General features: G+C 37.9%; 1 protein-coding gene across 5 annotated transcripts in view; it reads left to right on the forward strand.

The window, feature by feature from the left end:
- FSTL5 (follistatin like 5) overlaps positions 1 to 25,228 on the forward strand; it is a 274,244-nt gene that overhangs the window by 119,742 nt on the left and 129,274 nt on the right. For all 5 annotated transcript variants that reach the window (XM_058657545.1, XM_058657547.1, XM_058657548.1 and 2 more), the window contains 2 exons: positions 8,163 to 8,355; positions 13,090 to 13,210. In XM_058657545.1, the coding sequence (XP_058513528.1) occupies positions 8,163 to 8,355; positions 13,090 to 13,210 (314 nt within the window). The remainder of the gene's footprint in view (positions 1 to 8,162; positions 8,356 to 13,089; positions 13,211 to 25,228) is intronic.

The following is a 25,228-nucleotide window of genomic DNA, read 5'->3' on the forward strand; positions in this document are numbered from 1 at the left end:
GCCCCCTCTCAGATTCCAGGTAATGATAGGTGAGCATCACAGGTGGGCAGGGACCACATAGTTGGTGGGCAAGCATATGACCCTGAACTAGCTGCCTACCCCACAAAATAACCAAACAGGCAAAGTGAAAAATGGCAAAATAATTTTATTTCAGTAATGAAAATAAACTATGCAATTAGTGTTTTAATATTCTGCATCACTATTTGGCTCATCAGTTAACACAATCTAATCCTAGCCATCTATAGTATTCTGTACTATAGCTGTAGTTTAAAATATAAATTTGAACAGATGTCCGGATTGTTATGTCAATATTTGAATTGCTGTTATGGCTAGGAATCAATATCACTGCGTAAACATCCTTATCTTAAGTGCCTTGAATCTTGGCCCAGTGGTTAAATACATGGGTGCTTCACTTTAATTACCTGATTTCATCACCCAGCCCTGGCGTTCACTGCTGCTCTTCAGTAAGCTTTTACAACATTGCATGCATTGCATATCCGTCCATGAAAAAGAGAACACAGCTGTCTCATAAAATGTTAAGAAGCATGAATGCGTTAATCCTCAGGTTTGGAGCATGGAAAGCCGTGAACATTGTGCCGTCATTGGCTGCTCCTCCGTGTGACTGTTGTCTTTCTTCATTCTTTACTGGAGTCAGGCAGTTCATTCATTGTATTAGAAAGTAGAGTGAACAAGATATCTCCCAAACATTAGGGGTAAAAAACAGTTTGTCAAAAATCTCTCCTTCTATGAAAGTAATTTATGCAAAAATTATTTTTCATATATATTTTTTTCCTTCACAACCTAAGTATACCTACAGGGATGGTTGTAGAATGAATTGTGAATTTAAAACTTGAAACATTTGGGCCCAGCATAGTAACCTAGCAGCTAAAGTCCTCGCCTTGCGTGTGCGGGGATCCCATACGGGTGCTGGTTGTAATCCCAACCACCTCACTGCTTGTGGCCTGGGGAAAGCATTCCAGGACGGCCCAAAGTCTTGGGACCCTGCACCCACATGGGGGACTGGAAGAGACTCTGGGTTCCTGGCTTTGGCTGGGTTCAGCTCGGCCATTGCAGCCACCTGAGCGAACCTCTCCTCCTCTTCGTGTATCTGACTTTGCAATAAAAATAAGTAACTCTTAAAAAAAAATAAGGCAGTTAGGAAACTAATACACTTAGCACTGTTACAGCAGTCTTCAGCTAATCCTTCAGCAGCGCACATAAGGAAAAATACACAATAGGTATGTATGTTGCAGGATTGAAAATAAAGATTTGTTTTCTTATCTTTTTTTAAGATTCAGCTGAAACTAGAGTAAAATTAAAGTGCTGCAAAAATATTTAGGTTGGTCCCAGCACAGTAGCCTAGCGGCTAAAGTCTTTGTCTTACACACACCAGGATCCCAATAGACACTGCTCCACTTCCCATCCAGCTGTCTGCTTGTGGCCTGGGAAAGCAGTCGAGGACGGCCCAAAGCCTTGGGACCCTGCACCTGTGTGGGAGATCCAGAGGAAGCTCCTGGCTCCTGCCCTTGGATCAGTTTTGATGCTGCTGTTGTGTCCACTTGGGAGATGAACCAGTGGATAGGTCTTTTTCTCTCTATAAATCTCCCTTTCCAATAAAAAAATAAATAAACAAGCCTTAGGGGAAAAAAAAAGCGAACTATTAATTTAGTTAATAAGACATTTCTTTTTAATGCTTATCTCCATGGTTACAAGAAATGGAGAAGTTACAAATAAATGGTATTGTTTAGTTTCTATTTCCGGTTTTATTTCTTTTTGTATTCTTAAGTCTGAGAGTCCATTGAGTTGAAATCTACCTATGTGAGTTTATGGACACTTTTGTGATATACTGTTTATTCCATACTATGTGAAGAATCATCTGATCCTGATCCAGGTTCTTACTCTGTGCCTGGGCGAGCAGCTGCACAGGTTCCACCGACTCGGGCCCTGTCCACCTGCTTTGGAGGCCGGGATCAAGTCCCAGGTCCTGGCTCGACGCTGGCCTTCTCATGACCATTCTGTCCATTTGAGGAGTAGCCCAGAGATGGAAGCCTTTCCCCAAGCGTCTCTGCCCCCAAGTCTCAGTTGCCCTGCCTGCTAAATAACTAAAATAAAATTAGCTCATTATTCATTTTAATTTGAACGTCTCTTAAATCATTCCCCCAAGGAGAAAGAGTCACGTGTTTAGAGTTCTAAAGCACAGCATTTTAAAGCTAAAGTCATGGCTATGATATGATATAACATGAACACATTGAAAATTTAATTAGCTCAGCAATTATAAAAACTGGTCAGATATTATGGTTAGTTCAAAGACGGAAAACAGTTACAAATTTACGTGGAATAAATGATGGTGGGGATCAACTGGGAAAAACAAATAACCCTGCATTTTTCCAAAAAATGAGAAGTTAATGAGTCTCTTTCGGTCAGAATTAATTTGCAAACCAAACGAAAGGAGTTATGTTCACTGCCTCCAGTTATGTGTAATTTCTGCAGAAGCAGAACACCTTAAAGGCAATGAAAGGCTGGAAGGTGAAAGCCCAGAAAGTCCTGCTATCAGTTGCGGAAACTTTTCCTTGGCAATTTCTAGCCATCTGCTGGCCTCTCCCGAACGTAGCCAGATGTGTGGGAAATCAGCACCAGCCCAAACAACACAAAAGTCACACATAATGACAGTCAGTAGGCATACATGATCAAAGCTGTCATTAATAAAATAACATTACATACATGTTATAAAATTGTAAAAATTATAAGAGCTATAATTAATAAAACGACATAATTACACGTTATCCTGTGGAGTCTAAGGAGAGCTAAATGTAATGGAGTAAAGTAGAACAGTATTGAATTATTGAATGCATCCATTTTTCTTTGCTATTTAAGCATTCATTTCAAAAATCAGGAAATGAATATTATTGTTCATTAAAACAACAAGTGACAGGTATTTTGCAGTATATGGAAATGTAAAATCTTGCTTTTTCTGTTTCACCAAAAGGTCAAATCTGGGAGTCATTTTAAGGTGCATTTATTTAATAACCAATTCTGCACATCATCTGTAAATTAATTACCTTAGAATAAAGACATCATGATTTATTTTTATATGAAAATATAGATGAAAATGACAAGTACCTTTCTAATTGCCTTTCGCTATTTATATAGAAGATAAAATTAGGAATTTTACATTTCTATTGATTATAGAAACATCATTTCCAATTAATTTTTAAGCAAATATATTTACAATTGATGCACTTTTAGATTATAGCAAAATTGACATTAGTAAAATCAAATTATTGAAACACAGCTTTCTATTGTAAGAATTATCTAGAAGAGGTCTTTGAAAATACAAGTTAATAGCATTGTCTGAACATGTGTCCATGTCATATTAAAAGCATATGACTCTGTATGCACTTGAATTACTATTATGAAAATATTAGGTTTTTATTCTGTGTGCTAGCTCCAATTCACATGTGTGTGTGCAATACACACACGCATACACACTTGGCATACATAGTGAATCGAAATATCAACTGAATTTCAGAGAAAACAGTTGCGTTTCAAAGAAAGGCGCCATCCCTGTTTTTCCCCAAATCTTTAAATTTTTTCTTTTATTTTTCAGGAACTAACCACTAATTTTCTCACATCACATTAATTTATTTGCTTTCATTGGATTAATCACCATGTTGGCACTGTCTGTTTAGGAAATCTGTGACACACTATCTATATCTATATCTATATATGCATATATCCCCAAATTCTTAACATATGCATGATTTTATGCATGAAGAGTATTTGAATTTTCAAAACCAAGGTCATGCTATTTGAAAACAATCTAAAATTTTCTGAGTAGTCATTATACAGTAGAGAGTGGTAGATACACATCAAAGTAAAGAAATATTTTCCTGATAATTTAATGCTTTAAGTAGTAGTAGAAAAACTCATTTGAGAATACTGAATAACCTCCTCTGGAAGAAGAAAAATTGTTAGAATCACATGTTTATTTGCTTGGCCGGTTCCGGAATCAAAGCAAGTGATGTTAGCGTCTAGGCCATGACCGAGTTAAGTATGATTGCCCATGGATGTCTTACATTTTCTTCTAATGACTGTGTCCTACAGTTGGTGGTGAGTTGTAGAAATAATTGCAGCTGACACATGATTGTGACTACCACATGGACATCAAGTTTTACAAACTATATCTACTCAAGTACCTTCTTTACTTATTATTGTTCTACCGAGCTGAAATCATTTGAGAAGGCAACCTTGAAGTCTTGAAACAAGAAATTCTGCTCCATTTATTTGCTAATTTATTTCTTTAAAGCCACCAATTATTTCCAATTAAGGAATCCAATTAACATGCTTTTTACTTTTTTTTACTCTGAGATGTTTGACATTTAGTCATTATTTCTTAAGAAGTCATATTTCCTCTCATTTTCTCAGCATTAATTCCTTACAGATTACCTCTTACTTCAAAGGTACTTTTCCCCCTCTTTATCTTATTCTCTTCTCTTTCTTTTTTTTTAAAGTATGCCAATTTTTTTCATTCTCTTCTTTTAGTATAACCATGCTACTGCCTATTGCGTATTCTGATTATCACTTGTATTATAAATTAGCCTGGACCAAAATTACTGAAGCCATATAAAAGTTGATTTAAAAGTTGATTTCAATGATTATTTTAACCATGAAGGCAAGAGAAGAAAGTACAGGCAAAAGAGAGAATTTTGACTGTAAAGAACAGTTCTGTCCTTTTCTGAATCTGTAAAGTTTTAAAAGTCATGTCTTGGGCACAGATGGAAAAGAGAGACAGAGATGCCCATCATTGATCCAATGCTGCAAATTCCCACAGCGGTATTAGGCTGTGTGAAGCCAACGCTGGGAGACATAAATTCAGTCTAGTAACAGGAACTTAGTAACTCGCCCAGTTGCCTGAGTCTGAGTCCCAGCTCTTCTCCAAATATCAGATGCCTGGTAAAATTACACCCTAGGAGGCAGCAAGTGATCGCTGCTGTATCTGGGTCCCTCCCACCCGTGTGGTCATTCTGGATTGTGTTCCCGCTCTTTGTTTGACCATGGTCCAGTCCCCACTGATGTAGGCATTTCAAGCATTATCTGGAAGAGGGGAGACCTCCCTCTTCTCTGTCCCCCTCTCTGTATCTCTGTGTTTTAAATAATTTTCAAAATTCAGTGAAAGGTAATACACTTGTTTGTTACCAAAACAAATTGCAAAAAAATATTGCAAGTCTCATAAAGATATGAATAATTTCATATTTGCACAGTACTCAGTTTCCTAGACTAAAATGCCTTAGCTGCAATAGTTTTATTCCTATTGGTTATCAGAAGCCACTCCAATGCCTAGACTTGGGAAGAAGCTTACAAGTTAGCAGAATGCGACCATTGATGTCTATATCATAATGATCGCAATGTTTGATTTGATCAGACAAGTTTGAGTGACAGCTCAAACTCTATCCTTCCCTGTCATTTCAGATGTTGGTGAATGTTGGCAGTGCCTAAGACCTAGCTTCCTTCTGTTGTTTGTCTACATTCTCATGTTTCCAATGCTGCGGCTCGACATCGGATGCTCCCTCACTCTGCCCCATGCCAAAGATCTGCACCTCCTGAAAATCAATAGAAATTAGGGAGCTGCAGAGTGAGGGACATGGTGACATCTTGCAATATAAAGCAGGGTGTTGGGTGGTCTATCGTATCTCTGCCCATTCTTGACCTAAAGATGCATCCCTCTGCCTCTGGATGGGCATGTGCGCAGCATGCAGCCTTATTTGAGCATGTCTTTTGTGTTGCTTTCCCAGACCTCCACGTTGCTGGCCATGATTTCTGGCTTGATTGCTTCTCTGTTTCAGCAGTGAGTTCTCCACAATTATGAAAACATATTCTTATTGTTCTTTAGTGAGAACAGAATAATACAAAACTGACTTAATCTACAGCCCAAAGTTTACATTTTATTGTAAGGAAAGAATTTCTTGGCAGAATTGCTAAACACAAAAATTGCTGAATGACAATTGTCATTTCACTGTCTTTGAAAAATACGATTATCTCTCATCTCTCTGGGACAGACTGTTTTCCATTTTTTTTTTCTTGAAAGAATGAGGCTTCAAATACTGTTTTTCAACTGCATGCCTCACAGACATTTTCAGAAATGTTTTTAGAGAAATTTTTAAATTGTGCATACTGCCTTACCCTAATCGTCACAACTGACTACATTAATAAAGTTTTTCTATCTTGAAAATAGTGCTGCAAAGTTTTTGCAATAATATAGTACTCATGGTTTCATTTGAAAATTACATTATGTACTGTATTTTTGTAATATAGTTTGTGTTACATTTGCTATCAACAATATATTTTTCACTTAAGTATTTTATTTATAAAGGAATTCTCACAGATTAATTGTAAATAACATTCTTTGTAAGTAATACATGACCACAGTAGAGGAGTTGTACGCTATTTTGTAAGATTTAGTTATTTTCACTGGAAAGGCAGATTTACAGAGAGAAGGAAACAAAGATCTTCCATCTGCTGGTTCACTTACCAAATGGCCACAATGGCCAGAGCCAAGCTGATCTGAAGCCAGGAGGCAGGATCCCAAGGACTTGGGCCATCCCCAGGCCACAAGCTGAGAGCTGAATCTGAAGTGGAGCAGCTGAGACACAAAGCGACACCCACGTGAGATACCAGTAGTGCAGGTGGAGGATTAGCCACAGTGTTCACCCCCCGAGCAACACTGAACCTCTAATACATTCCGTTTTCTGATTATATTATGTAATTAATGCAACCTGTACTGTTACTTCAGGGAATTTATGTTTTATCTGAGGAAATGAAATATACAAAGTTGATTCCTTGGGATACAAGATTTAAATATATATCATGTTATACACTGAGCATCCTACAAATTAAAAAATGAATAACAATGAGTACTTACAATACTAAGTATGAGCCTATGATCAAAATTAATAAATAAGGTGTGTGTGCATGTATCTATCTATCTATCTTTCTATCTTTTGAAAATGAATCCAGGGCCCAGTGTGGTAGCCTAGGGCTAAAGACCTCGCATTGAACGTGCCAGGATACCGTATGGAGACCAGTTCTAGTCCCGGCCACCACACTTCCCATCCATATCCCTGCTTGTATCCTGGGAGAGCAATCAAGGATGGCCCAAAGCCTTGGGACCCTGCACCCGTGTGGGGAACCCTAAGGAGGCTCCTGGCTCCTGGCTTTGGATCTGCTCAGCTCTGGCTTTTGTAGCCACTTGGGGAGTAAATCAATGGATGGAAGATCTTCTTCGGTCTCTCCTCCTCTCTATATATCTGACTTCCCAATAAAAATAAATAAAGCTTTAAAAAAAGAAAATGAATCCAGATATCTAAATCTATTTCATTTAAAAATGTTAAATAATGATGGAGAGTCATGATAAATGAAATAAACTATGTAAAGAAAGGCAAATATCATGTGATCTCCTTTGTATAGAGTCCAAAAAACAAGTGATCTCAAAGTGAAAATTGTGGTTAGCAGACTTAAGAACACATGTGGAAGTGTTGATAGGCGAGTGCTAGATTATGGTTAGATGGGAGAAAAAAAGCTCTGGGACACTATTTGTAATCTATTCTATGTTTATTTTAAAAACTAGAAGATTGAATTTGGGATGCTCACACTGTAAAGAAATATCAAAGATTTGAGGGGACAAACATGTTTAGTTGACTGAACATTATTCAATGTGTGCTTGTAGAAATCTCAAACCGTATCGACTTGAAATCACATTAAAACAGATGAAAGCGTGAACCACCCACTGTGTTGAGCAATTCATTTCCCTTCCCTTACTCCTTCCCTGCATCCTGAGCCAACATGACCCGTGTGCAGCTGTGCGGTGAGGATTCAGACGAGGACAGCGCATTCAAACTCTTGGTGTAACAGGGGCTGCCATGTTCACCAAGGCTTCTGGCACCAGCGTCTTTCCCTTAGCTGTACGACACAATTACATTGCTCTTAAATTTGACCAGAGTGAGAGTTTTCTATCTTACTGTCCTTTTCTTTGTACATATTGTTAAATACGCAAAATCATAAATGGAAAAATTATGTAGAGTGTGTGTTGTCCACATAACAATTTCTCAATGATGATGGATTAACTTTTTTAATATAACTGAAAACAAATCTTTTCTTACAGGCAGTAACTGCAAGACTACGGAATATGACAAGATGAAAAGCATGCTTTTAGACTTACAAAATCAAAAATATATCACACAAGAAAATGAAAATCCTAATAGCGATGACGTGTCTCGGAAGAAGACATTGGTGGATCAGATGTTTAAATACTTTGATGCAGACAGTAACGGACTTGTAGATATTAATGAACTAACTCAGGTATGATTAATTATTATTATATCAACAATCCTCATTAAATGTAGCAAGCACAATATATTTCTATTTTCCTAAATCATTCTATAGCAATAATAATAATAAATTTGAACCACATTATTAAAAGCATGGAATACAATATCTTCAGATTAAAATTTGACTGCTTAAAAGCCATGTTAATGTCAAATAGTACTAGTATACTTTGCAGTTTAAATGAATGTATCTGCTTTTGATAGATTTCAATCATTAAAATATCTAAAGAAGTTCAAATTTCTTGTCTTAGACAACATATAAAATCCCTTCTGATATATTTGGGAGACTATGTGTGCTGTAAATTTTTGTTAGTCACTATAGCTAGCTTTCCAATATTAAGAGACACTATTAAATGATAATTGAGCACATCTGTAACACAATTCACCTAAATGATATGAGATGGTATTGAATCACTGACTTATCTAAGAACACATTAGTGATTAAGGATCCGTTATAATATATTCAATCTGGTTGTATTGGTAAGTCTGCATTATTCTGTTGCATTTCTTTGAGAGATTATCAAATCAATTATACATGTAAATGTTATTCAGGAGATTTTAAAAAGCAGCAAGTTTATTGTAAGAGCCATTTAGCAAAACAGAACTATCACTCTGTGGGGGTTACTGAGCTTAGTTTAAAAGAACTAAGCAACAGTCCTTTAGCAACAGTCCAACACTCTGCCATTTAAGTGTGTCAGTGTTTATTTTGCCGTGTTTGTAAATATCAAATATGTTATTAGAACTCTCACTACAGGCAATGGACATTTAATCTTTATTTTGAGTTGATAAAGCCTATTACATTTTAAAAGATTTTAAAAGGCTGTGATTGAGTCAACATATTTGTTTACTGTGGGGTTTGGAAAAATCACTTTGTCTCAGGAAAAAAAAAATTAGTGTGGACAAAGTAATACAAACAAATAAGCACTTGTAAGGGGGAGAGATGCGAAATTAGTGAGGATTTCCAGAGAGTGCCATGATAACTAATCCTGTTTAACATAGAAGAGTATAAAGCACACATCATCCCTTGGAGGAAATGAATTCATGTGCATTGCATTTGAAAGCTCCTATGTCTGTCCAAAACACAAGATGAGGCAACAGGGGCCAGGTGTTCTAGTAGGATGGCAATGCCAGTGCCTGTAGGTAGATTCTGAGTAGCAGTGAAACTTTCCTTATTGCAGCTAAAGATTTCAGGACAATCATAATAGCAATAATTAGTGCTGAGCAGAGAAAGATAAGGCCTATAACTTGGTTTCTGTGCAGCCCAGAGCTGCAATTAAAAGTCTGTACTCTCAGCTCTGGCTTAGTAAGATTGGTAACTTGTTCCACACGCACGTTTTTAAGTGCTGTTCATAATACGCCCGGGGCAGCTTACTATTGAAAGTTAAGTTCTTATAAAAGTTTAAACGTGTATTGGTAACATATTTCCTATAGAATAGTAAGATGCATTTTAAAATGTAGCATTTGTGTCTAAAGAGACTTTGCGAGTGGTGTAATATGACATAAATATAATAATTAACTTTCATGATGTCTGAAATTGAGTCCAGAGTGATTATTGAATAAATAATTTTAAAATGAGAGCAGAGTATTATCAAGAGTAGTTTACTTTGGGGAAAGAAAGTTTTATTTTATTGCTTGATTTGAAAAAATAATAATGATGATGACAAAATCCCTAATCATGCCTGAGCTATGACAGTCATTCAACCGTGACAACTCCATCTGAAGGTAAACATGTGCCCCCCAGGACGCACAATATAAATGACATATATTCTGCAAATGGAAGAGCACTTTGGAGAGTAGGCAGGGAATGGAATTAAATCTGTTATGACTAGTATTTAGCTGGTGTTTATTATTTCTGTGTAAAAATGTGCAGTATAAAAATAATCAAGCATGAATGTTTGGGGGGTAACAAAATTTTAGTTCCCTTATTCCATGAATTTTTGGCATTCTCTTTGTGGAGTTTAGTAGCCAGGATCATGAACTTTTCGAGGGCATATTGATGGACTCAGAGCACACTAGTCGAATTTAACGGTGACCAATCACGGAAAAGATGGCAAGCAGTTGTAATAGCCTAATACATGAGCTCAATTTGAATAAAAAGGACATAGACATGTATGAGACAGAAAATGAGGAAAGTTTTTTTTTTTTACCTACCCCTGCTACATTTCTATTTACGAATAAATCTAAGAATAAAAGCCACTAGAAATAGTGTTAAAATACGGGGCCGAACCTTGCTGCTGGGGCATTCTAAATAGAGTTTTTCCAACACTACATGTCTTTAGGGAGAACATAGTGAGATAATATCAAATACACACCTCCCATTTCCAGCCCCCAGGAAAATTCATTGTGCGTGATCTTCCCAATAACAGATGGAGAATGACAGAGTTCTGTTCTTTCCTAAATACAAAAGCTGTATTCTCTTTTCCCATTTGGCTTACAGGAAAGATGGCTTCAGCCCTGACATGATTTTGTTAATCCTCCCAGCTGGACTGTGCGAGAGTGCATGGCTTAATATTTGCCATGTACAATGTCTATTTATATGAAGCAGTTAATCCAAATAAGCCTTCTGCCTTTTTTTCTCCTCTAAAATGACACATATCAGCTTACCCAATACAATGTTAATACTGTACACAAGTACAGAGAACTCATTGCATTAGAGCTCTACTTAGCAGATGATCTGTGTGGCTGCCCTTGCCAGTCACTGCTGACGGAGCTGCAGAAGGCGCTGGGGTCTCTGGGGACCCCCATACTAGCACCCACCTTCAGTGCTCTCTCCACAGTCAGAAATATGCAAATCGTTAGCATAAGGGGATTCTAAATAAGGTGAAACGTCTAGCTAACACGCAAATCAAATCTTTAGAGACTGGCCACAGCAATCTTCCATTGATGTAGTCAAGGTTTTTGGAGGACTGCTCTCCTGCAGGAAGGGTAAGCCACCATGCCGCCTCCGCGGTGGTGCCACAAGCTGGTCTCAGGACCTTCATGACTACCTGAGGGAGAAGTAGATTGCATAAGAGTTCTGGAGGCTAACATTGTGGCATAGTGGGGCCTGGCATCGCTCAAGGGTGTTGGTTATGTCCCATTTGCTTTACTTTCAATTAAACTCCTTGCTCATGTCCCTTGGAGAATACGTTGATGAAAGGACGTGGGTGCCTGCAAACTGATTTGTAAATCCAGATGGACTTCTCGGGTCCTGACTTTGGAGTGGCCCAACCTTAGCTATCGCGATCATTTTGGTACTGAACCAGTGGATGGCAGATAGCTCTCTCTCTCTTTAACACACACACCCACACACACCTCCCTCTCCCAAATGCATAACTCTATGCTTTCAAATAACTAAGTTTTTTAAAGTATTGGTATTCTTCTTAATTAAAAGGATTGTTTCTAAGGAAGTAAGATGCTGAGTCTTATTCCTGAACGTGTGTGTGTGTGTGTAATGATTTTCACATTCATTTTGTAATTATGGAAAGGCTATATGATTTTCCAGACGGTGATTTCCCTTTTTCTGCTCCAACCACACTTTAATTTTTTAAATTTTAGAATAGCTTCACATGTTTAAACAAAAATTTTGAGGTAATAATATCCTTCAATACATTTCCCTTTGTAGTGCCTCAGACCAGTATATTAGTCAAAATGAATGAACCACACCCAGTTTCCTTTGAATCCAAATTATCTCCGTCCATTCTAGTCCTCCAACCTCTAATAGATAATGTTCTGTAGACTGAGGTTTTTTTTGGGGGGGTGGTTGTTGTTGCTGCAGTTTTGTTTTGTTGTTGTATTAGGTCTCACATATCAGGGAAAGCATGTGGTGTTTATTTGTAAGAGACTGATTTCTGTTTGCGCCGTACCACTTTAAAACAATATGATACAGAGTTCCAAGCAGTGTGAACTACCACCTCTGTATGTCGGAATTTATGAGAGAATACTACTCTGTGGTCATAGCTAACCAGTTAGCCACAATGAATATGAATGTCTGAAAAATGGTGGGGAGCTCTGTAATATACGATGGAAAATAGCTGGACTCAGTAGAGTATAAAAATGAAAAGGCGGCCTCAGTGAAGAGGACGGAGCGCAGAGAAGAAAAACAGCTGATTTTTTTTTTTTGCACTCACGCTTGAATGGCTTTGCACCACCAATGGCTGCATCACTTCTGTCTGGCTCCTGGAAACAGTCATTTGCTTAATGACTCTTATGACCAAGTGAGTCATGCATATTCCCAAATGACTTAACTTCCAGCTGGGGAGGAGTTGAGGCAGAGTAGAAAAAGTCTAACTGCATTTTTCTCCAATCATATGAGAAAAAAAGTTGGAGCGAGCGGTCTTGCTATTTTTGTTGGGAAAGAGCACTGTTTTATTTTGGCAAAGGTCATTGAGATACAGGAAGCAATTTTCATGTGGGCACATTTTCTTGACTCACTATAAATGGAGCAAAGAGTGAAATGCCAAATGTTCTTTTTATGTTCAGAATTGTTGGATGCAACTGTAAGACGTGTGTCAGAGAGTTTGCACCCAATTCTAAATATGTTCTGACTTTCTAACTTTGAAAGGGTTAAAAGTAGGTAGCCATTCATTGAAAAACCTCGATTTTTTTTCATGGGTTGATTTCCGTACCCAACTTCACATGTCAAATGAGCTTTTATGCAGTTTGCACAAGTAATGAACGCTATACCTATGTTAAGACACAGATATAAAAGTTTTGTTTTCTTTGTCAGGTGATCAAGCAAGACGAACTTGGGAAAGATATTTTTGATTGTACTTTGTATGATCTACTGAAATTCGATGATGTAAACAGTGACAAGCACCTAGCTCTTGAGGAATTTTATAGAGCTTTCCGTGAGTACGAGATGCACCCTCTCATTTCTCTTTGCCCGTTTTCCTGCTGCTTTGCACAATCTGCCACGTTTCCTTGGTCTCACAGAACAAGCTGTTTCTAAAGAGAAATGGCAAATTGGAGAATTTTAAGTCTTTGGCTCTTTTGTGATATGTGCAAAACTTAACAGATTTAGTAGTTTCAAAATGAGCAGAGGCAAATGGCATAAATTTGAATATCAGCTGGTTCTTTGTTTTATTTTTTTCTGATCATAATACAATACTTTAACTATGCAGTACTGACTTTAATGTCATTTTAGGGTAGGAACTATACTTGGCCAGTTTAGGTCATGAATCTAAATGGTGAGTGAGAATAAGTCAGTTGTTTACGGAGTGACTATTTTAAGATTTGCTTATTTCTTTGAAAAGTAGTTACAGAGAGAAATAGAAAGATATGTTCCGTGCACTGGTTCACTTCCCAAGGCCACAACAGTCAGGGCTGGACTAATCCAAGGCAGGAGCTGGCGGCTTCCTCTGGTCTCCCACAAGAGTGCAGGGTGCCCAGCACCGTGGTCACCCTCTGCTGCTTTCCCACATTGCATTAACAGGAACTGGGCAAGAGATGGTGCCCTCAAGGCATGAGCTACTGTCCATGTGGAATGCTAGAATTGCAGGTAGTGGTACTAACATGCTACCCCATGATGTCCGCCTTTACACGGTGATATTTGAAAACTCACCGAGAGGCTTTGAACTAACAGATGGGAGATTGCTAGTATTTGAATAAGTACTGCACTTTAGAATCACTCTTTCATTAGAATAATAATAATATACTTACGTTAATATACTCTGGCATAAGCTATAGATGCTTGAGTTGCTTAAATGCATCTTAAAATTGTGAAAATAACTTTAAAATATTTGGCTAGCATAAATTGCATCATAGGTTATTCTTTAAAAAATAATACACAGGGGCCTGGCACAGTGGCTTAGTACCTGAAGTCCTCGCCTTGAACATGTTGGGATCCGATAGTGGACCATGGTTTGTATCCTGGCTGCTTCACTTCCTATCCAGCTCCCTGCTTGTGACCTGGGAAAGCAGTCAAGGATGGCCCAAAGCCTTGGGACTCTGTACTCACGAGGGAGATCTGGAAGAAGCTCCTGGCACCTGACTTCACATTGGCTCAGCTCCAGCTGTTTTGGCCACTTGTGGAGTGAATCACTGGACAGAAGATCTACTCCTCTGTTTCTCCTCCTCTCTGTATGTCTGACTTTCCAATAAAAATAAAATAAATCTTAAAAAAGTAAAAATGACACACAGGGAAAGTCTTAAGAAAACAGCAACAGGAAAAGGGACAAAAATTAGCTAGATAGCACTGGAATTTTATTAATAAAATTAAACAGTGTTCAATCATTTAGCACCTGAAATCAACATAAAGTACATGTGCGCAAACACACACACACTAAGGAAGTGCTGAACATTAATTGGAATTGAAATTAAATACATTCACTTTGGTGCAAACATTTGAAATTCATATATATGTGGGAATCTTCAAAACTTTTATGTTAAACATATATTACAAAATACTAGGAGTGGATTTCAGAAACATTACACCAAAATGAGCTTAGCTTTTGAATAAAATTTCCTTGAACTTTTTTTTAAGATTTATTTGTTGCTCCGGTCAGCCGGGATGCACTTATAACTCACTGGGTGGGACACAAAGATCAGTTACTCCTCTCTGGGGTAATAAAGATTTCTCTGCACACCCCTCCCAAAAACGTTCACCTAAACTGTTGACATATGTCCTGTTAAAGTTATAGAGTTAGACTACCCGAAAAACAACCAGGTTCAGCAAAATCATGCTTCAATGCTATAAAATGCTAAATACTAACATTAAAATAGACAAGAGACAGCTGAATAGCAATCTATAGCCATTTTAAGGTATATAGAACATGGTTGAATACAAACCAAAATTGAACTGTCTATGAGGAAGTCACAGGTTGTGGTTGAGAACCTGCATTTCCCTAGTAACATATTGGTTAATCAATACCATGTCAATTAATGCCATAATGTTGTAAATGGTTGTGAATATTATGTTGGGGTTTTGACTTGATTGGGATGATACTCTGCTGGATCTACCTTCAGACCAGAGAAGGTCTCACCAAGAAACCATTGAACTTACCAGGACAATAAGATGCTGGACTTTATGCTTGGTCAAAACCTCCAATGAAAGAATCTCAACTGAATTTGAACTATGGAAATGCAACAAGGTGGAGCAATCCACCGTGGGGGGGAGAAGGGTTTGGGGAGGGGCGGGGGGAATCCCAGAGCATAAAAAAATGTGTCACATAATGCAATGAAATTAATAAAAAAATTTTGAAAAAAGATTTGTTTGTTTCTCATAGAAAGGCAAATTTAGAGACAGATGGAGAGACACAGAAAACGATCTTCTATCCGCTAGTCCACTCCTCAAGTGGCCGCAGTGGCGGTGCTGAGCTGCTCCAAAGCCAGGAGCCCAGGAGCCTCTTCCAGGTCTCCCATGTGGGTGCAGGGTCCCAAGGCTTTGGGCCGTCCTCAACTGCTTTCCCAGGCCACAGGAAGGGAGCTAGATGGGAATTGGAGCGGCTAGAACATGAACTGGCTCCCATATGGGATCCATGTGGATGCAAGGCAAAGAGTTAGCCATGGAGCCCTTGCGCTGGGCCCTGAACATTCTGAAGTACCGTTGTGTGTATGTGTGTCTGCCCCCTACAGGAAAGGAGATGGAAATTACACATGGTGTAAAAGCTCCTTGCCAATCATTTATCTGCCATTTTGTCATTAATTAGACAGATTATTATTCTTATTAATTCATATACATGAAGATGCTAATCCTTTGCATGATATGTGAAGCTTATATTACAATATTGCATCAGATACTTTGTATAACTTGTAAGAGACAAAAATCCCTGAGAGACAATTGAGAATTAAATTTTAAGGCAAGATAGCAAAATGATCTTAGAATTCACTCAGATTAGATGTTTGGTTTGAATTACAAGGTGGAATGCTAGAGAGGATGGTTCCTTTGCTTTTGACCCTTCAGAAGGCTATTGTAATATCAGAATCGGTTCCAGAAGAAGAAAGCTTTTTACTCACTGTGTAGATGGAGAAACGGAAAGAGAGGGGGAGGAAATTAATGACTGACAGTTTATGATCAAACGCTTGTTAGGCTAAGCATGAAGTGCTAGTTCCCTCGCAATAAATTTCAGTTGGTAGTAACCATTATTTGCAATATAAAAGGGGGTAAGTTACATAGAAATGTCTATACGACATTTTAAGAGAGTGCAGAATAATCTCATTGTGAAAGCAAATGAGGATTTGTGAAGGTGAAAGGCAAATGAAAAAGACTTCAGAATGAATGAATTTAAACTTTTGGAGATAAGCAGAAGGTAACGACCAAAGGGAGTAGCATTAATAGGCAGCGAGGGGTCTGGTGCGATAGCCTAGTGGCTAATATCCTTGCCTTACATGTGCCAGGTTCCCATAAGGGTGCTGGTTCTAATCCCGGCAGCCCTGCTCCTCAGCCAGCTCCCTGCTTGTGGCCTGGGAAAGTAGTTGAGGACGGCCCAAAGCCTTGGGACCCTGCACCCGTGTGGGAGATCCGGAAGAGGCTCTGGGCTGCTGGCTTCAGATGGGTGCAGCTTTGGCCATTGTGGCCGCTTGGGGAGCAAAGCATCGGACCGAAGATATTTCTCTCTTTCTCTCCTCCTCTCTGTGTATCTGCCTTTCCAATAAAAATAAACAAATCTTAAATAAATAAATAAATCTTTAAAAAAAATCAGTTGCAAATCTCATTTCTGATTCTTTGAAGGTAATGCGGCATTTTTCATGTACACCTTTGAGCATCTATTCTTAATCAACTTTCTTCTGAAAGTTGAACTATAATATACCGTGATGAAGAGCTTTAATGATCTTTTCTATTAAGATTTTTGTATGTTTGTTATTCCTCAAAGCCCCCATCTTTCCCCAAACTAAAGAGGTTTTTTTGTTTGTTCTGATTTTTCAAAACAAGCGTTTTAATTCATTCTGTCATCCTACACCTTCAGAAACTCATAAGACACGTTTAAGGGATAATTTGATAGTACTGTCTGAATCTTGCACGCTATTTTTGATAATGATATAACTAAACATACTCGCATTCTTCGAGGTTTTCTGACAGGATTTGTAGGATGACATGATTTAGTAAAATAACCCTGCTCTTAAAATAGTAAATTTTCATCAATGACTACATCCCATATATAGAAATATCATATATATCATATATCATATATCATATATATATCACATGTATATATATTAGTGAGACAACTAATCTACTTAAATCATTTATTCAGCACCTTCTTGAGCAGGAGGCTGTCAGAATAACTTACAATTTAGGCTTTCCTTTCCTTAGGAATAAATAATTTAGACACAAATGATAAAGGTGATGCTTATACTAAAGATAAAACCATTTTTTAATACTCCAGATGCCCCCACCCCCACAGTTTATAAAGTGAGGCTCTGTCAATTAGCAAAAGCCCTAAAGAATGTCCAGAGGAAAATAGCTAGGTGCAACGGAGCCATGCGCTCAACAGGGTCACTGTTTTCTGGCTGATACAAAGATGGACAGACTTTCTCATTTGCTTAGATACTTATTTCCATGAACAAAATAAAGGATTGGTAGCAATCAGGGAAAATTAATGACAAAACCCAAGATATTATTACACTGTTATTGCGTATAAACAAAAGAAATAGCATTATTTTCTTTTTATGGATAAGACATTATTCATTCTACCATGTTCCCATAAGCATTATTCTTAAAAAAAAATCTTTTGATTTTAATAAGACGTTTGAAAAAATTCTTCATGCAAGTATTGAGCATTTTATTATTTACTTCAGTGATTAACAGCCGTGTAAAACTACTTAGTGGGCTCCGATAAATCCTTAGTGAGGTCAGTGACATGGTTCTGAATGTGGAAAGGGGCCGCTAAGTCCCTGGGTCAGGTGACCTAAACAGCTGCCGGGCGTTCGCTGTCCTGAGTGTTTTCAGGAAAGCTTGTCCATGTTTCCATGCAAAGATCCCTTCTGGAATTAAAATGAATCCATAGTTCCATATTTCATGTAAAGTACTAAGTCTTTCCATTTTCTTTCAACTAAATTAAGTCAGAATATAAAATTAAGAACAATTTGTATGGCTAACTGGATAAGTACATTATTTGCTATCAAACAAGATAACCTTGTACAGAAATCAGGCCTTGAATTTTAGCAGTGGCATCAACATATTGCTAAAAGTCGATATTGGTCGAGTTTTTAAGTTGAACTAAATTGAAATTTTAAAGTGATTTCATGATGTGATTAATTTTATGGGTGATATTCATTTGGATTTTCTAGATAATCCAAAGTATAATAATTGACTATGCACAGAACGGATACTGGATTTGAAAATTATTTGCGTATAGTGGTGAATCTTAACTTTATCTGTGATAAGGTGTTTTGGGATGGCTTTTGAAGTTTCATTACATTTATGAGTCGTAGTTTCCCAAATGAGTATAGACCTTTTATGGTGTGTTTCGGGCTGCTCTTCTTTGCATTGTCACATTAAAGTAAATTTCCGTTACTTCAAATTATCCTCATGTGTGAAAAGAACCTACAGATTCATTTCTACTAAGCATAGAATAAGCGCTTTTTGCAACAACAGTGCATCAGCTCTGAATGTCTTATTTACACGGGTTGTGAAATAGTTCTGTTGTTGCCCTTTAAAAAAAAAAAAGAGCTAACTACATTCTAAAAATCTAAGCTATTTATTTAAAATCGCATGATTATGTTCAAAATTTCTTTTTTATTTCTTTTCATAAAGCACTTCTTAGTGGATATAAATATTTGATAATTGAAGTATAAGCATAAGAAATTTCATTTTCTTGAGGATGACAATTGCTATACTCAAGTATTATAAGTTCTAACCATCTTATAACCATAGCAATAAAACGAATATTATGTTGACCTTAACACAGTTTTAATCATTAGCCTGTGATCACTTTATTTGAGAATGAAAGGAGTACAGTAATCAGATGTAAGCATATTTTCTCTAATACCGGTAATGGAGCAACAGACACAGAAAGCATTGGTAAAAGTGGATGGAGGCGATCACAGCTGGAAAACCATTTCTAAGAACAATCGGCGTGATGGCTCGGTGATTCCATCTCTGCGGTGCGTGGGGAGGGCAAAAGGCGTGTTCACAGTGATTAGGGTGAGTGAAGCCGCTGTTCACGACAGTGGGAACCGGAAGCAAGATGGTGACAAGGCAATGCAGTTAGATTTCAGGCATTTGGGAGATGCAGGAAACCGGCAAGCAGATGCTGCAAGCCAGAAATTGCCCCCTGGTGGGAATCTCCAGCTCACAGGTGTCCCAGAGAATGCAGCGACCCCTCACAACACAGTATTCAACAGTCACCGTATGGCTAACATTCCCAATGGGATGAATGTTGAGCAACTGAATAAGAGTAGTCAGGTTAATAAGAAGGTGTGGATTTTAACCATACGAAGGAGAAAATATATAACATATTTGGTGAAGGTTCATCTGATAATTTATTTTACCTTTTTTAAAAAAAAGATATTTGAAAGTCAGAGTTACAGAGAAGAAGTCAGAGAGGTCTTTCAACCATTGATTCATTCCCAGATGGCAGCAATGGCCAATTCTCGGTACATTGTGTTTATATTGTATGTACCATTCTCTTTACCACAAACACAACTGACCTTAGCAAATTCTTCTTTGTAAGGATTGTTTTAACATTCTGAGAACTGCATAGGTGGAAGTTCAGCGGTTTTCTTTTAAATGATTCACATCTTTGCTAGAATATATACAACATGTAAATATTTTGTCTGACATCTGAAGGTTACCTTATCGTTATACTGAGTGAGATTGTATTTATGGGTTGACACATTGTTATATAAAGGATATTATTTTTTGTGAGGTCTCATTAAATGTGCAGACTCGTTTCCTGTCTTGTAGACGTCTTGGCACTCTACTTAAAGTGCGTAATGAAATATTTTAACATCTTGTAACTATATGGAAGAACAGGAAATAGCACATCTGTACCACTGCCTATACATATTCATGGCTGTTATCACCTTGTGTTGCAATTAAACAAATTCATCTTAAAACTAACTTTGAAATCATTTTATATTAGCAGCAGGTTTATGATATTTACAACTAAAAAGTAGCACATCTTCATAGCTTTAGATGAATAAAAGTTACAATCCAGATAAATATTTCTATGCAAATTTATGTGCTTCTCTACTTCGTATCTTTCAAAATTTTGTAATATATAAATATTTTCTTCAGAGTTATTAATTGCCAACATGTTAAGAATTTAATACATTTTTAGTAGTGTATGGAGATAGTAGCATTATTCAGTTTCAGCAATGATTATTCCTTCAAAAACAGATTATATAATCAGTAATTTTGCTTGTTCAGCAAGCTTTTATTGTTGCCCCGAGACAATTTACTCACTCTCTGATGGAGTAGAAGAAATGAAATCCAAGATTTCATTATAATTTTATTTTGTTATTTGCATCGCATGGCGTTTGTGCCATTTTTAAGTTTGTTTGTTTTACCTTTCCTTGGGAGGGTGGGAGGAAGGAAGAGAGTGGAAGACAGGGAGCCTCCCGTCCATTGTGTTTTTTGCCCTAGATGCTTGCAATGGACGGGGCTGCTGTGTGTCAGGGCTGGGAGGACGGAGCTGGGATGACAGAGATTCAACTCCTTCAGTCATTACTGACTGCTGCGTCCCAGCGTTTGCGCTCTCATGCAGCTGAAGTTGCAGACAGAATCAACCTTTGAATCCGCACACTCTAATAAGGAATGTGGACATTCCAACAGTGACTTCACTGCCAGGCCGTGTATTTTTCATACCTACGCAACTACCCAAAGAGTAATAATAATGCTTTAAACACCACTGAAGCAATAAAAACAAAATTAAGATAGTGACTTCTGCTTGCAAGGTAGCGTGGTTGTAAAAGTGGTGGTGGTGGGTTTGAATTGCAAAACTGTAAGAAGGGTTTTATCAGATATTGCTGTTTTTAGCTGTAGAATGATTTTAGAGTGTTGACAACTGACCTGTATCAATTTGATCTTGAAGAGCAACTATTTCTTTTAAAGGACGATGTTATTCTTGAGGTATTTCCAGGAGTGGCAGGTTAATCCCCTTGCCCTACTCCAAAAGACCCCCACACACTGATGCTCTCCAGGTATGAGGCCAGACTTGTGTATGCGCAGATAATATAAACGCTTACATATGAATCTATTCCCTACTGCGTCTAATTTGCAAGAAAAATTGTTCCGTAATCTCCCTCTCTTTATTCCCCCACTTCCCCTGGCTCTCTAAGTACTCATAATGACTATTTCTTGGTTATACACCAGCAAAACAAAACAAAAATGAAAATTAGTTTGCATAATTGTTTCCTATCCTATCTTTTGGAGGACAATATGGGATTACATTTCCAGTTACATTTGACATTCCAATGCTAAATACTCTAAAAGGTTTAGAAAGAAAATAAAACGCAGGTGTGTTATGTACTACAAAATAGATTACACAATGTTAACAAGGCCGACGCTGCTTATTAGGTGGTAGATTCACTGCATTAAATAGAGAGCTCCTTGGGGAGTTGCATTTTATCTACCTGGTCAATTTATTTCATAACAATTCTTTCTGCTAAGCAAGGAAAAAATTTATTGATGTGTATTTGTATGAATAAAATGTGGTAGTAAAACAATGGGCTAAATGATGTGAGTAAACTCTTTTCTAATATTCTTCTGATTGGAATTGTGCATCAGTGGTTTAAGCCTGGCCTGGGACAACGGTATCACACAAGAGCGCCAGCTCGAGGACCTGCTGCCTTCCTTGGCAGCCAGCCCCTGCGATCGAGGCTGGAACAGTAACATAAAATGCTGCAAGTGCTTGGGTCCTGTTGCCTACGTGGGAGAACTGGAATGAGCTCCTGACTCCTAGCTTCAGCACTGGCAAAAGCTTGGTGGTTCAAACATTTGGGGAGTCAACCGGAGGTTGAAATCTCTCTCTCTCTAACTCTGTCTTTAAAATAAACACATTCCAGATTTTTATATCACCAATAAAAAATAAGTATAATAATTGCGGTTGGAATGTTATGTGGTTCCCTTTAAAAAAAAAAAGACTCATTTTATTTGTTTGGAAGACAGAGTTACAGGGAGAGAAAGGAGACAGAGGGAGAGACAAACGTCTCTGAACCATGTCCTGGTTCAGCCCCCTGATGCAGAATAGGCCAGGACAAAACCAGCAGCCATGTGCGCTGTCATGGAAATGCATCCGCAGGGCAGCAGCTTGGGCTGGAACTGGCACTCATGCGGGAGGCCAGAGCATCCCAGATGGCTGCTGAACCCACTGTGCTACAGTGCCAGTCCTACAAGTCCCTTTTGAACTATCAAATATGTTACATTTCATACATTAATCACAAATGAGGATACTTCAACAAATCTGTGAAAAAATAATTTAGTAGATAAAATTATCTGGTAAAAAAAATTAAATCCATGTGTTTCTTGTGACATTTTTGAAAAGTCCTTATAAATGTGAATTCCACATTTGTGTTTCAAATTAAACCTATGTTTGGATTCTGTATTTCCACAAGTTTTTTGCACTGCCTTCATATAAGTTTGCTGAGAGAAGTCTATTTTTATAACTTATAGAAGTTTGGCTTCTGTGATTCCTGAACACGGAAGTATAAAGTAGTAAATTCAGATTATCTGTTATTCCAGGTAGTACTGTTTTCTTCTTATGTTGATTAAAATTACATGAATTCTCATGGACATTAAAACAAACACTTTATGAATTTACTATAGATAGGATAGTGTTTAAATGGAAATATTTTTCATGTAATAGAATGTGTTTACATTAACATGATTCTCCAAATCTGTTCATGTGTTTTCAATGATTACAAAATCAGTGAAGTTATTGAAAGTGTAGTTCAAATTTTAAAGAAGGAAGGTGAAGTTAAAAATTCAGCGTATTTATGTTATATTTATGAAAGAATCTTAGGCAGTCATTTTTTAAAAAGTTAAAAATAGAATACTAATCTCTGAATGTAGGAGTTTTAACCACATAACTTGTGAAGCTTGCTACATTTGAAACAAAAATCAACATCAAATACATAGAAATTATGGAAAACTATAATCAACATTTTTAAAGATGTATTCATTTTTATTGGAAAGTCAAATTTACAGAGAAGAGTGACAGAGAAGCATTTTCCATCCGCTGGTTCAGTCCCCAGGTGGCCACAACAGTCATTGCTGAGCCAATCCGCAGCCAGGAGCCAGGAGCTCCCTCCAGGTCTGCCACGCAGACACAGGGTCCCAAGGCTCTGGGCTCTCGGCCTTTCTCTACTGCTTTCCTAGGCCATGAGCAGGGAGGTGGATGTGCAGTGGGGCAGCCAGGACACAAACCAACACCCGTTTTGGATCTTGGTGTGTGCAAGGTGAGGATTGAGACACTGAGCCATCTCGCCAGGTGATGTTTCAATGTTTTAATAAATTTGAATTATACATTTAGTAAACAAATTGAGTAACGTTTCTAACGCATAAAGGAAATTACAATTCTGGTACTCATTATAATTAAAAAATGAAATCACTTACCCTTTATGCTTTAAAAAAGTTGATCCATGTGGCCTGGTGCAGTTGCCTAGTGGCTAGAGTCCTAACCTTGCACATACCAGTATCCCATATGGGTACCAGTTTGTGTCCCAGATGCTCCACTTCCCATCCATGGGCTCAGAAAAGTAGACCTCTGAATCAGGTTGCTTTTTTAAAAAAAAATAAGCATTCATCTTTATTACATTTTCATTTCTGCTTCTTTGCGTTGTTTCATAAAGATGCATTTATCTGAATGAGTTAGAACAAGGGAGGGATAGAGAAAGAGAGAAATCTTCCATATGCTGGTTCACTCCACAAAAGGCCCCAACAGCCAGAACTGGTCGGTTCATCCTGGTCTCCCACGGGGACAGGCCGGGCCCAAGCTTTAGGACATCCACTGTTGCTTTCAAAGGAAGAATGCTGGAGCCACAAGCTGTGCCTTTCCCAGCTGTGCTGCAGTGCTAGCCCCTGAAACACGCTTAAAACAATACACATTTATTATCCCTTTCATGCGATAGGTCTTCAAAGGACATCCTGTTCATGCTATAGCACCAAGTTTCGAGTATGATATATAATATGTAACCATCAGAGAAGCATTAGTTTTCCAAGAGGCTTTTCAGTTTGCTGGGACAGTATGTGCTCCCTCCCCGACACACACACACACACACACACACACCACACACTCACACACTCACACACACATACACCCACATGCACACCACACACATGTGTGCACGCTAACACACACACACTTAGTAGATGCTACAAAACACGGAAATCTGGACATGAATTAGATTGCCATCAAAATCACAAAAATATCCATTTTGTGGGGAAAAAATAAATCAACCCAATTCTAAAATGTATCATTTAGAATGTTCTAGACTAATATAACACCTAGCTTCTCGTGAAAACGATATAGAGAAAAACGTTATTACAGTCTTAAATTAGCACATAGGTAGAACTGATACTCAGCTTTGCCTGGTGTGAGTTGCACGTTAACCTTTTTGTCCCTCCTAGAGCAGCAAAGCACATACCACGCTCCCATCTCACCAGGTTCCTATACCTGACATGCCTTGGAGTTCAGTTTTTACAAAGACGAGTTCGGATCACATAACCTCATTGTAGATGTAAAAATAAACGAATAATTGTACACAGAAAAGCAACGTTATAGTTCCTTTCACTTCAAGGCGGTGTGGGGGCAGGGAAAGTAGTGTCTTTAGTATTTTTTTAACATCTTTTAATTCGGAATTGCCTTTGCTTAAAATACCCGCTCTTTACTCTTTCTGCCAAATCTTTAAATCACTGGAAAAGATCAAAAGGAGGCAGGAATCCTATCTCGCTGAACATGATGGAGTGGAAATTGCAATGCTTG

Source organism: Ochotona princeps, chromosome 32, assembly GCF_030435755.1.
Source record: "Ochotona princeps isolate mOchPri1 chromosome 32, mOchPri1.hap1, whole genome shotgun sequence".
Lineage (NCBI taxonomy): Eukaryota > Metazoa > Chordata > Mammalia > Lagomorpha > Ochotonidae > Ochotona > Ochotona princeps.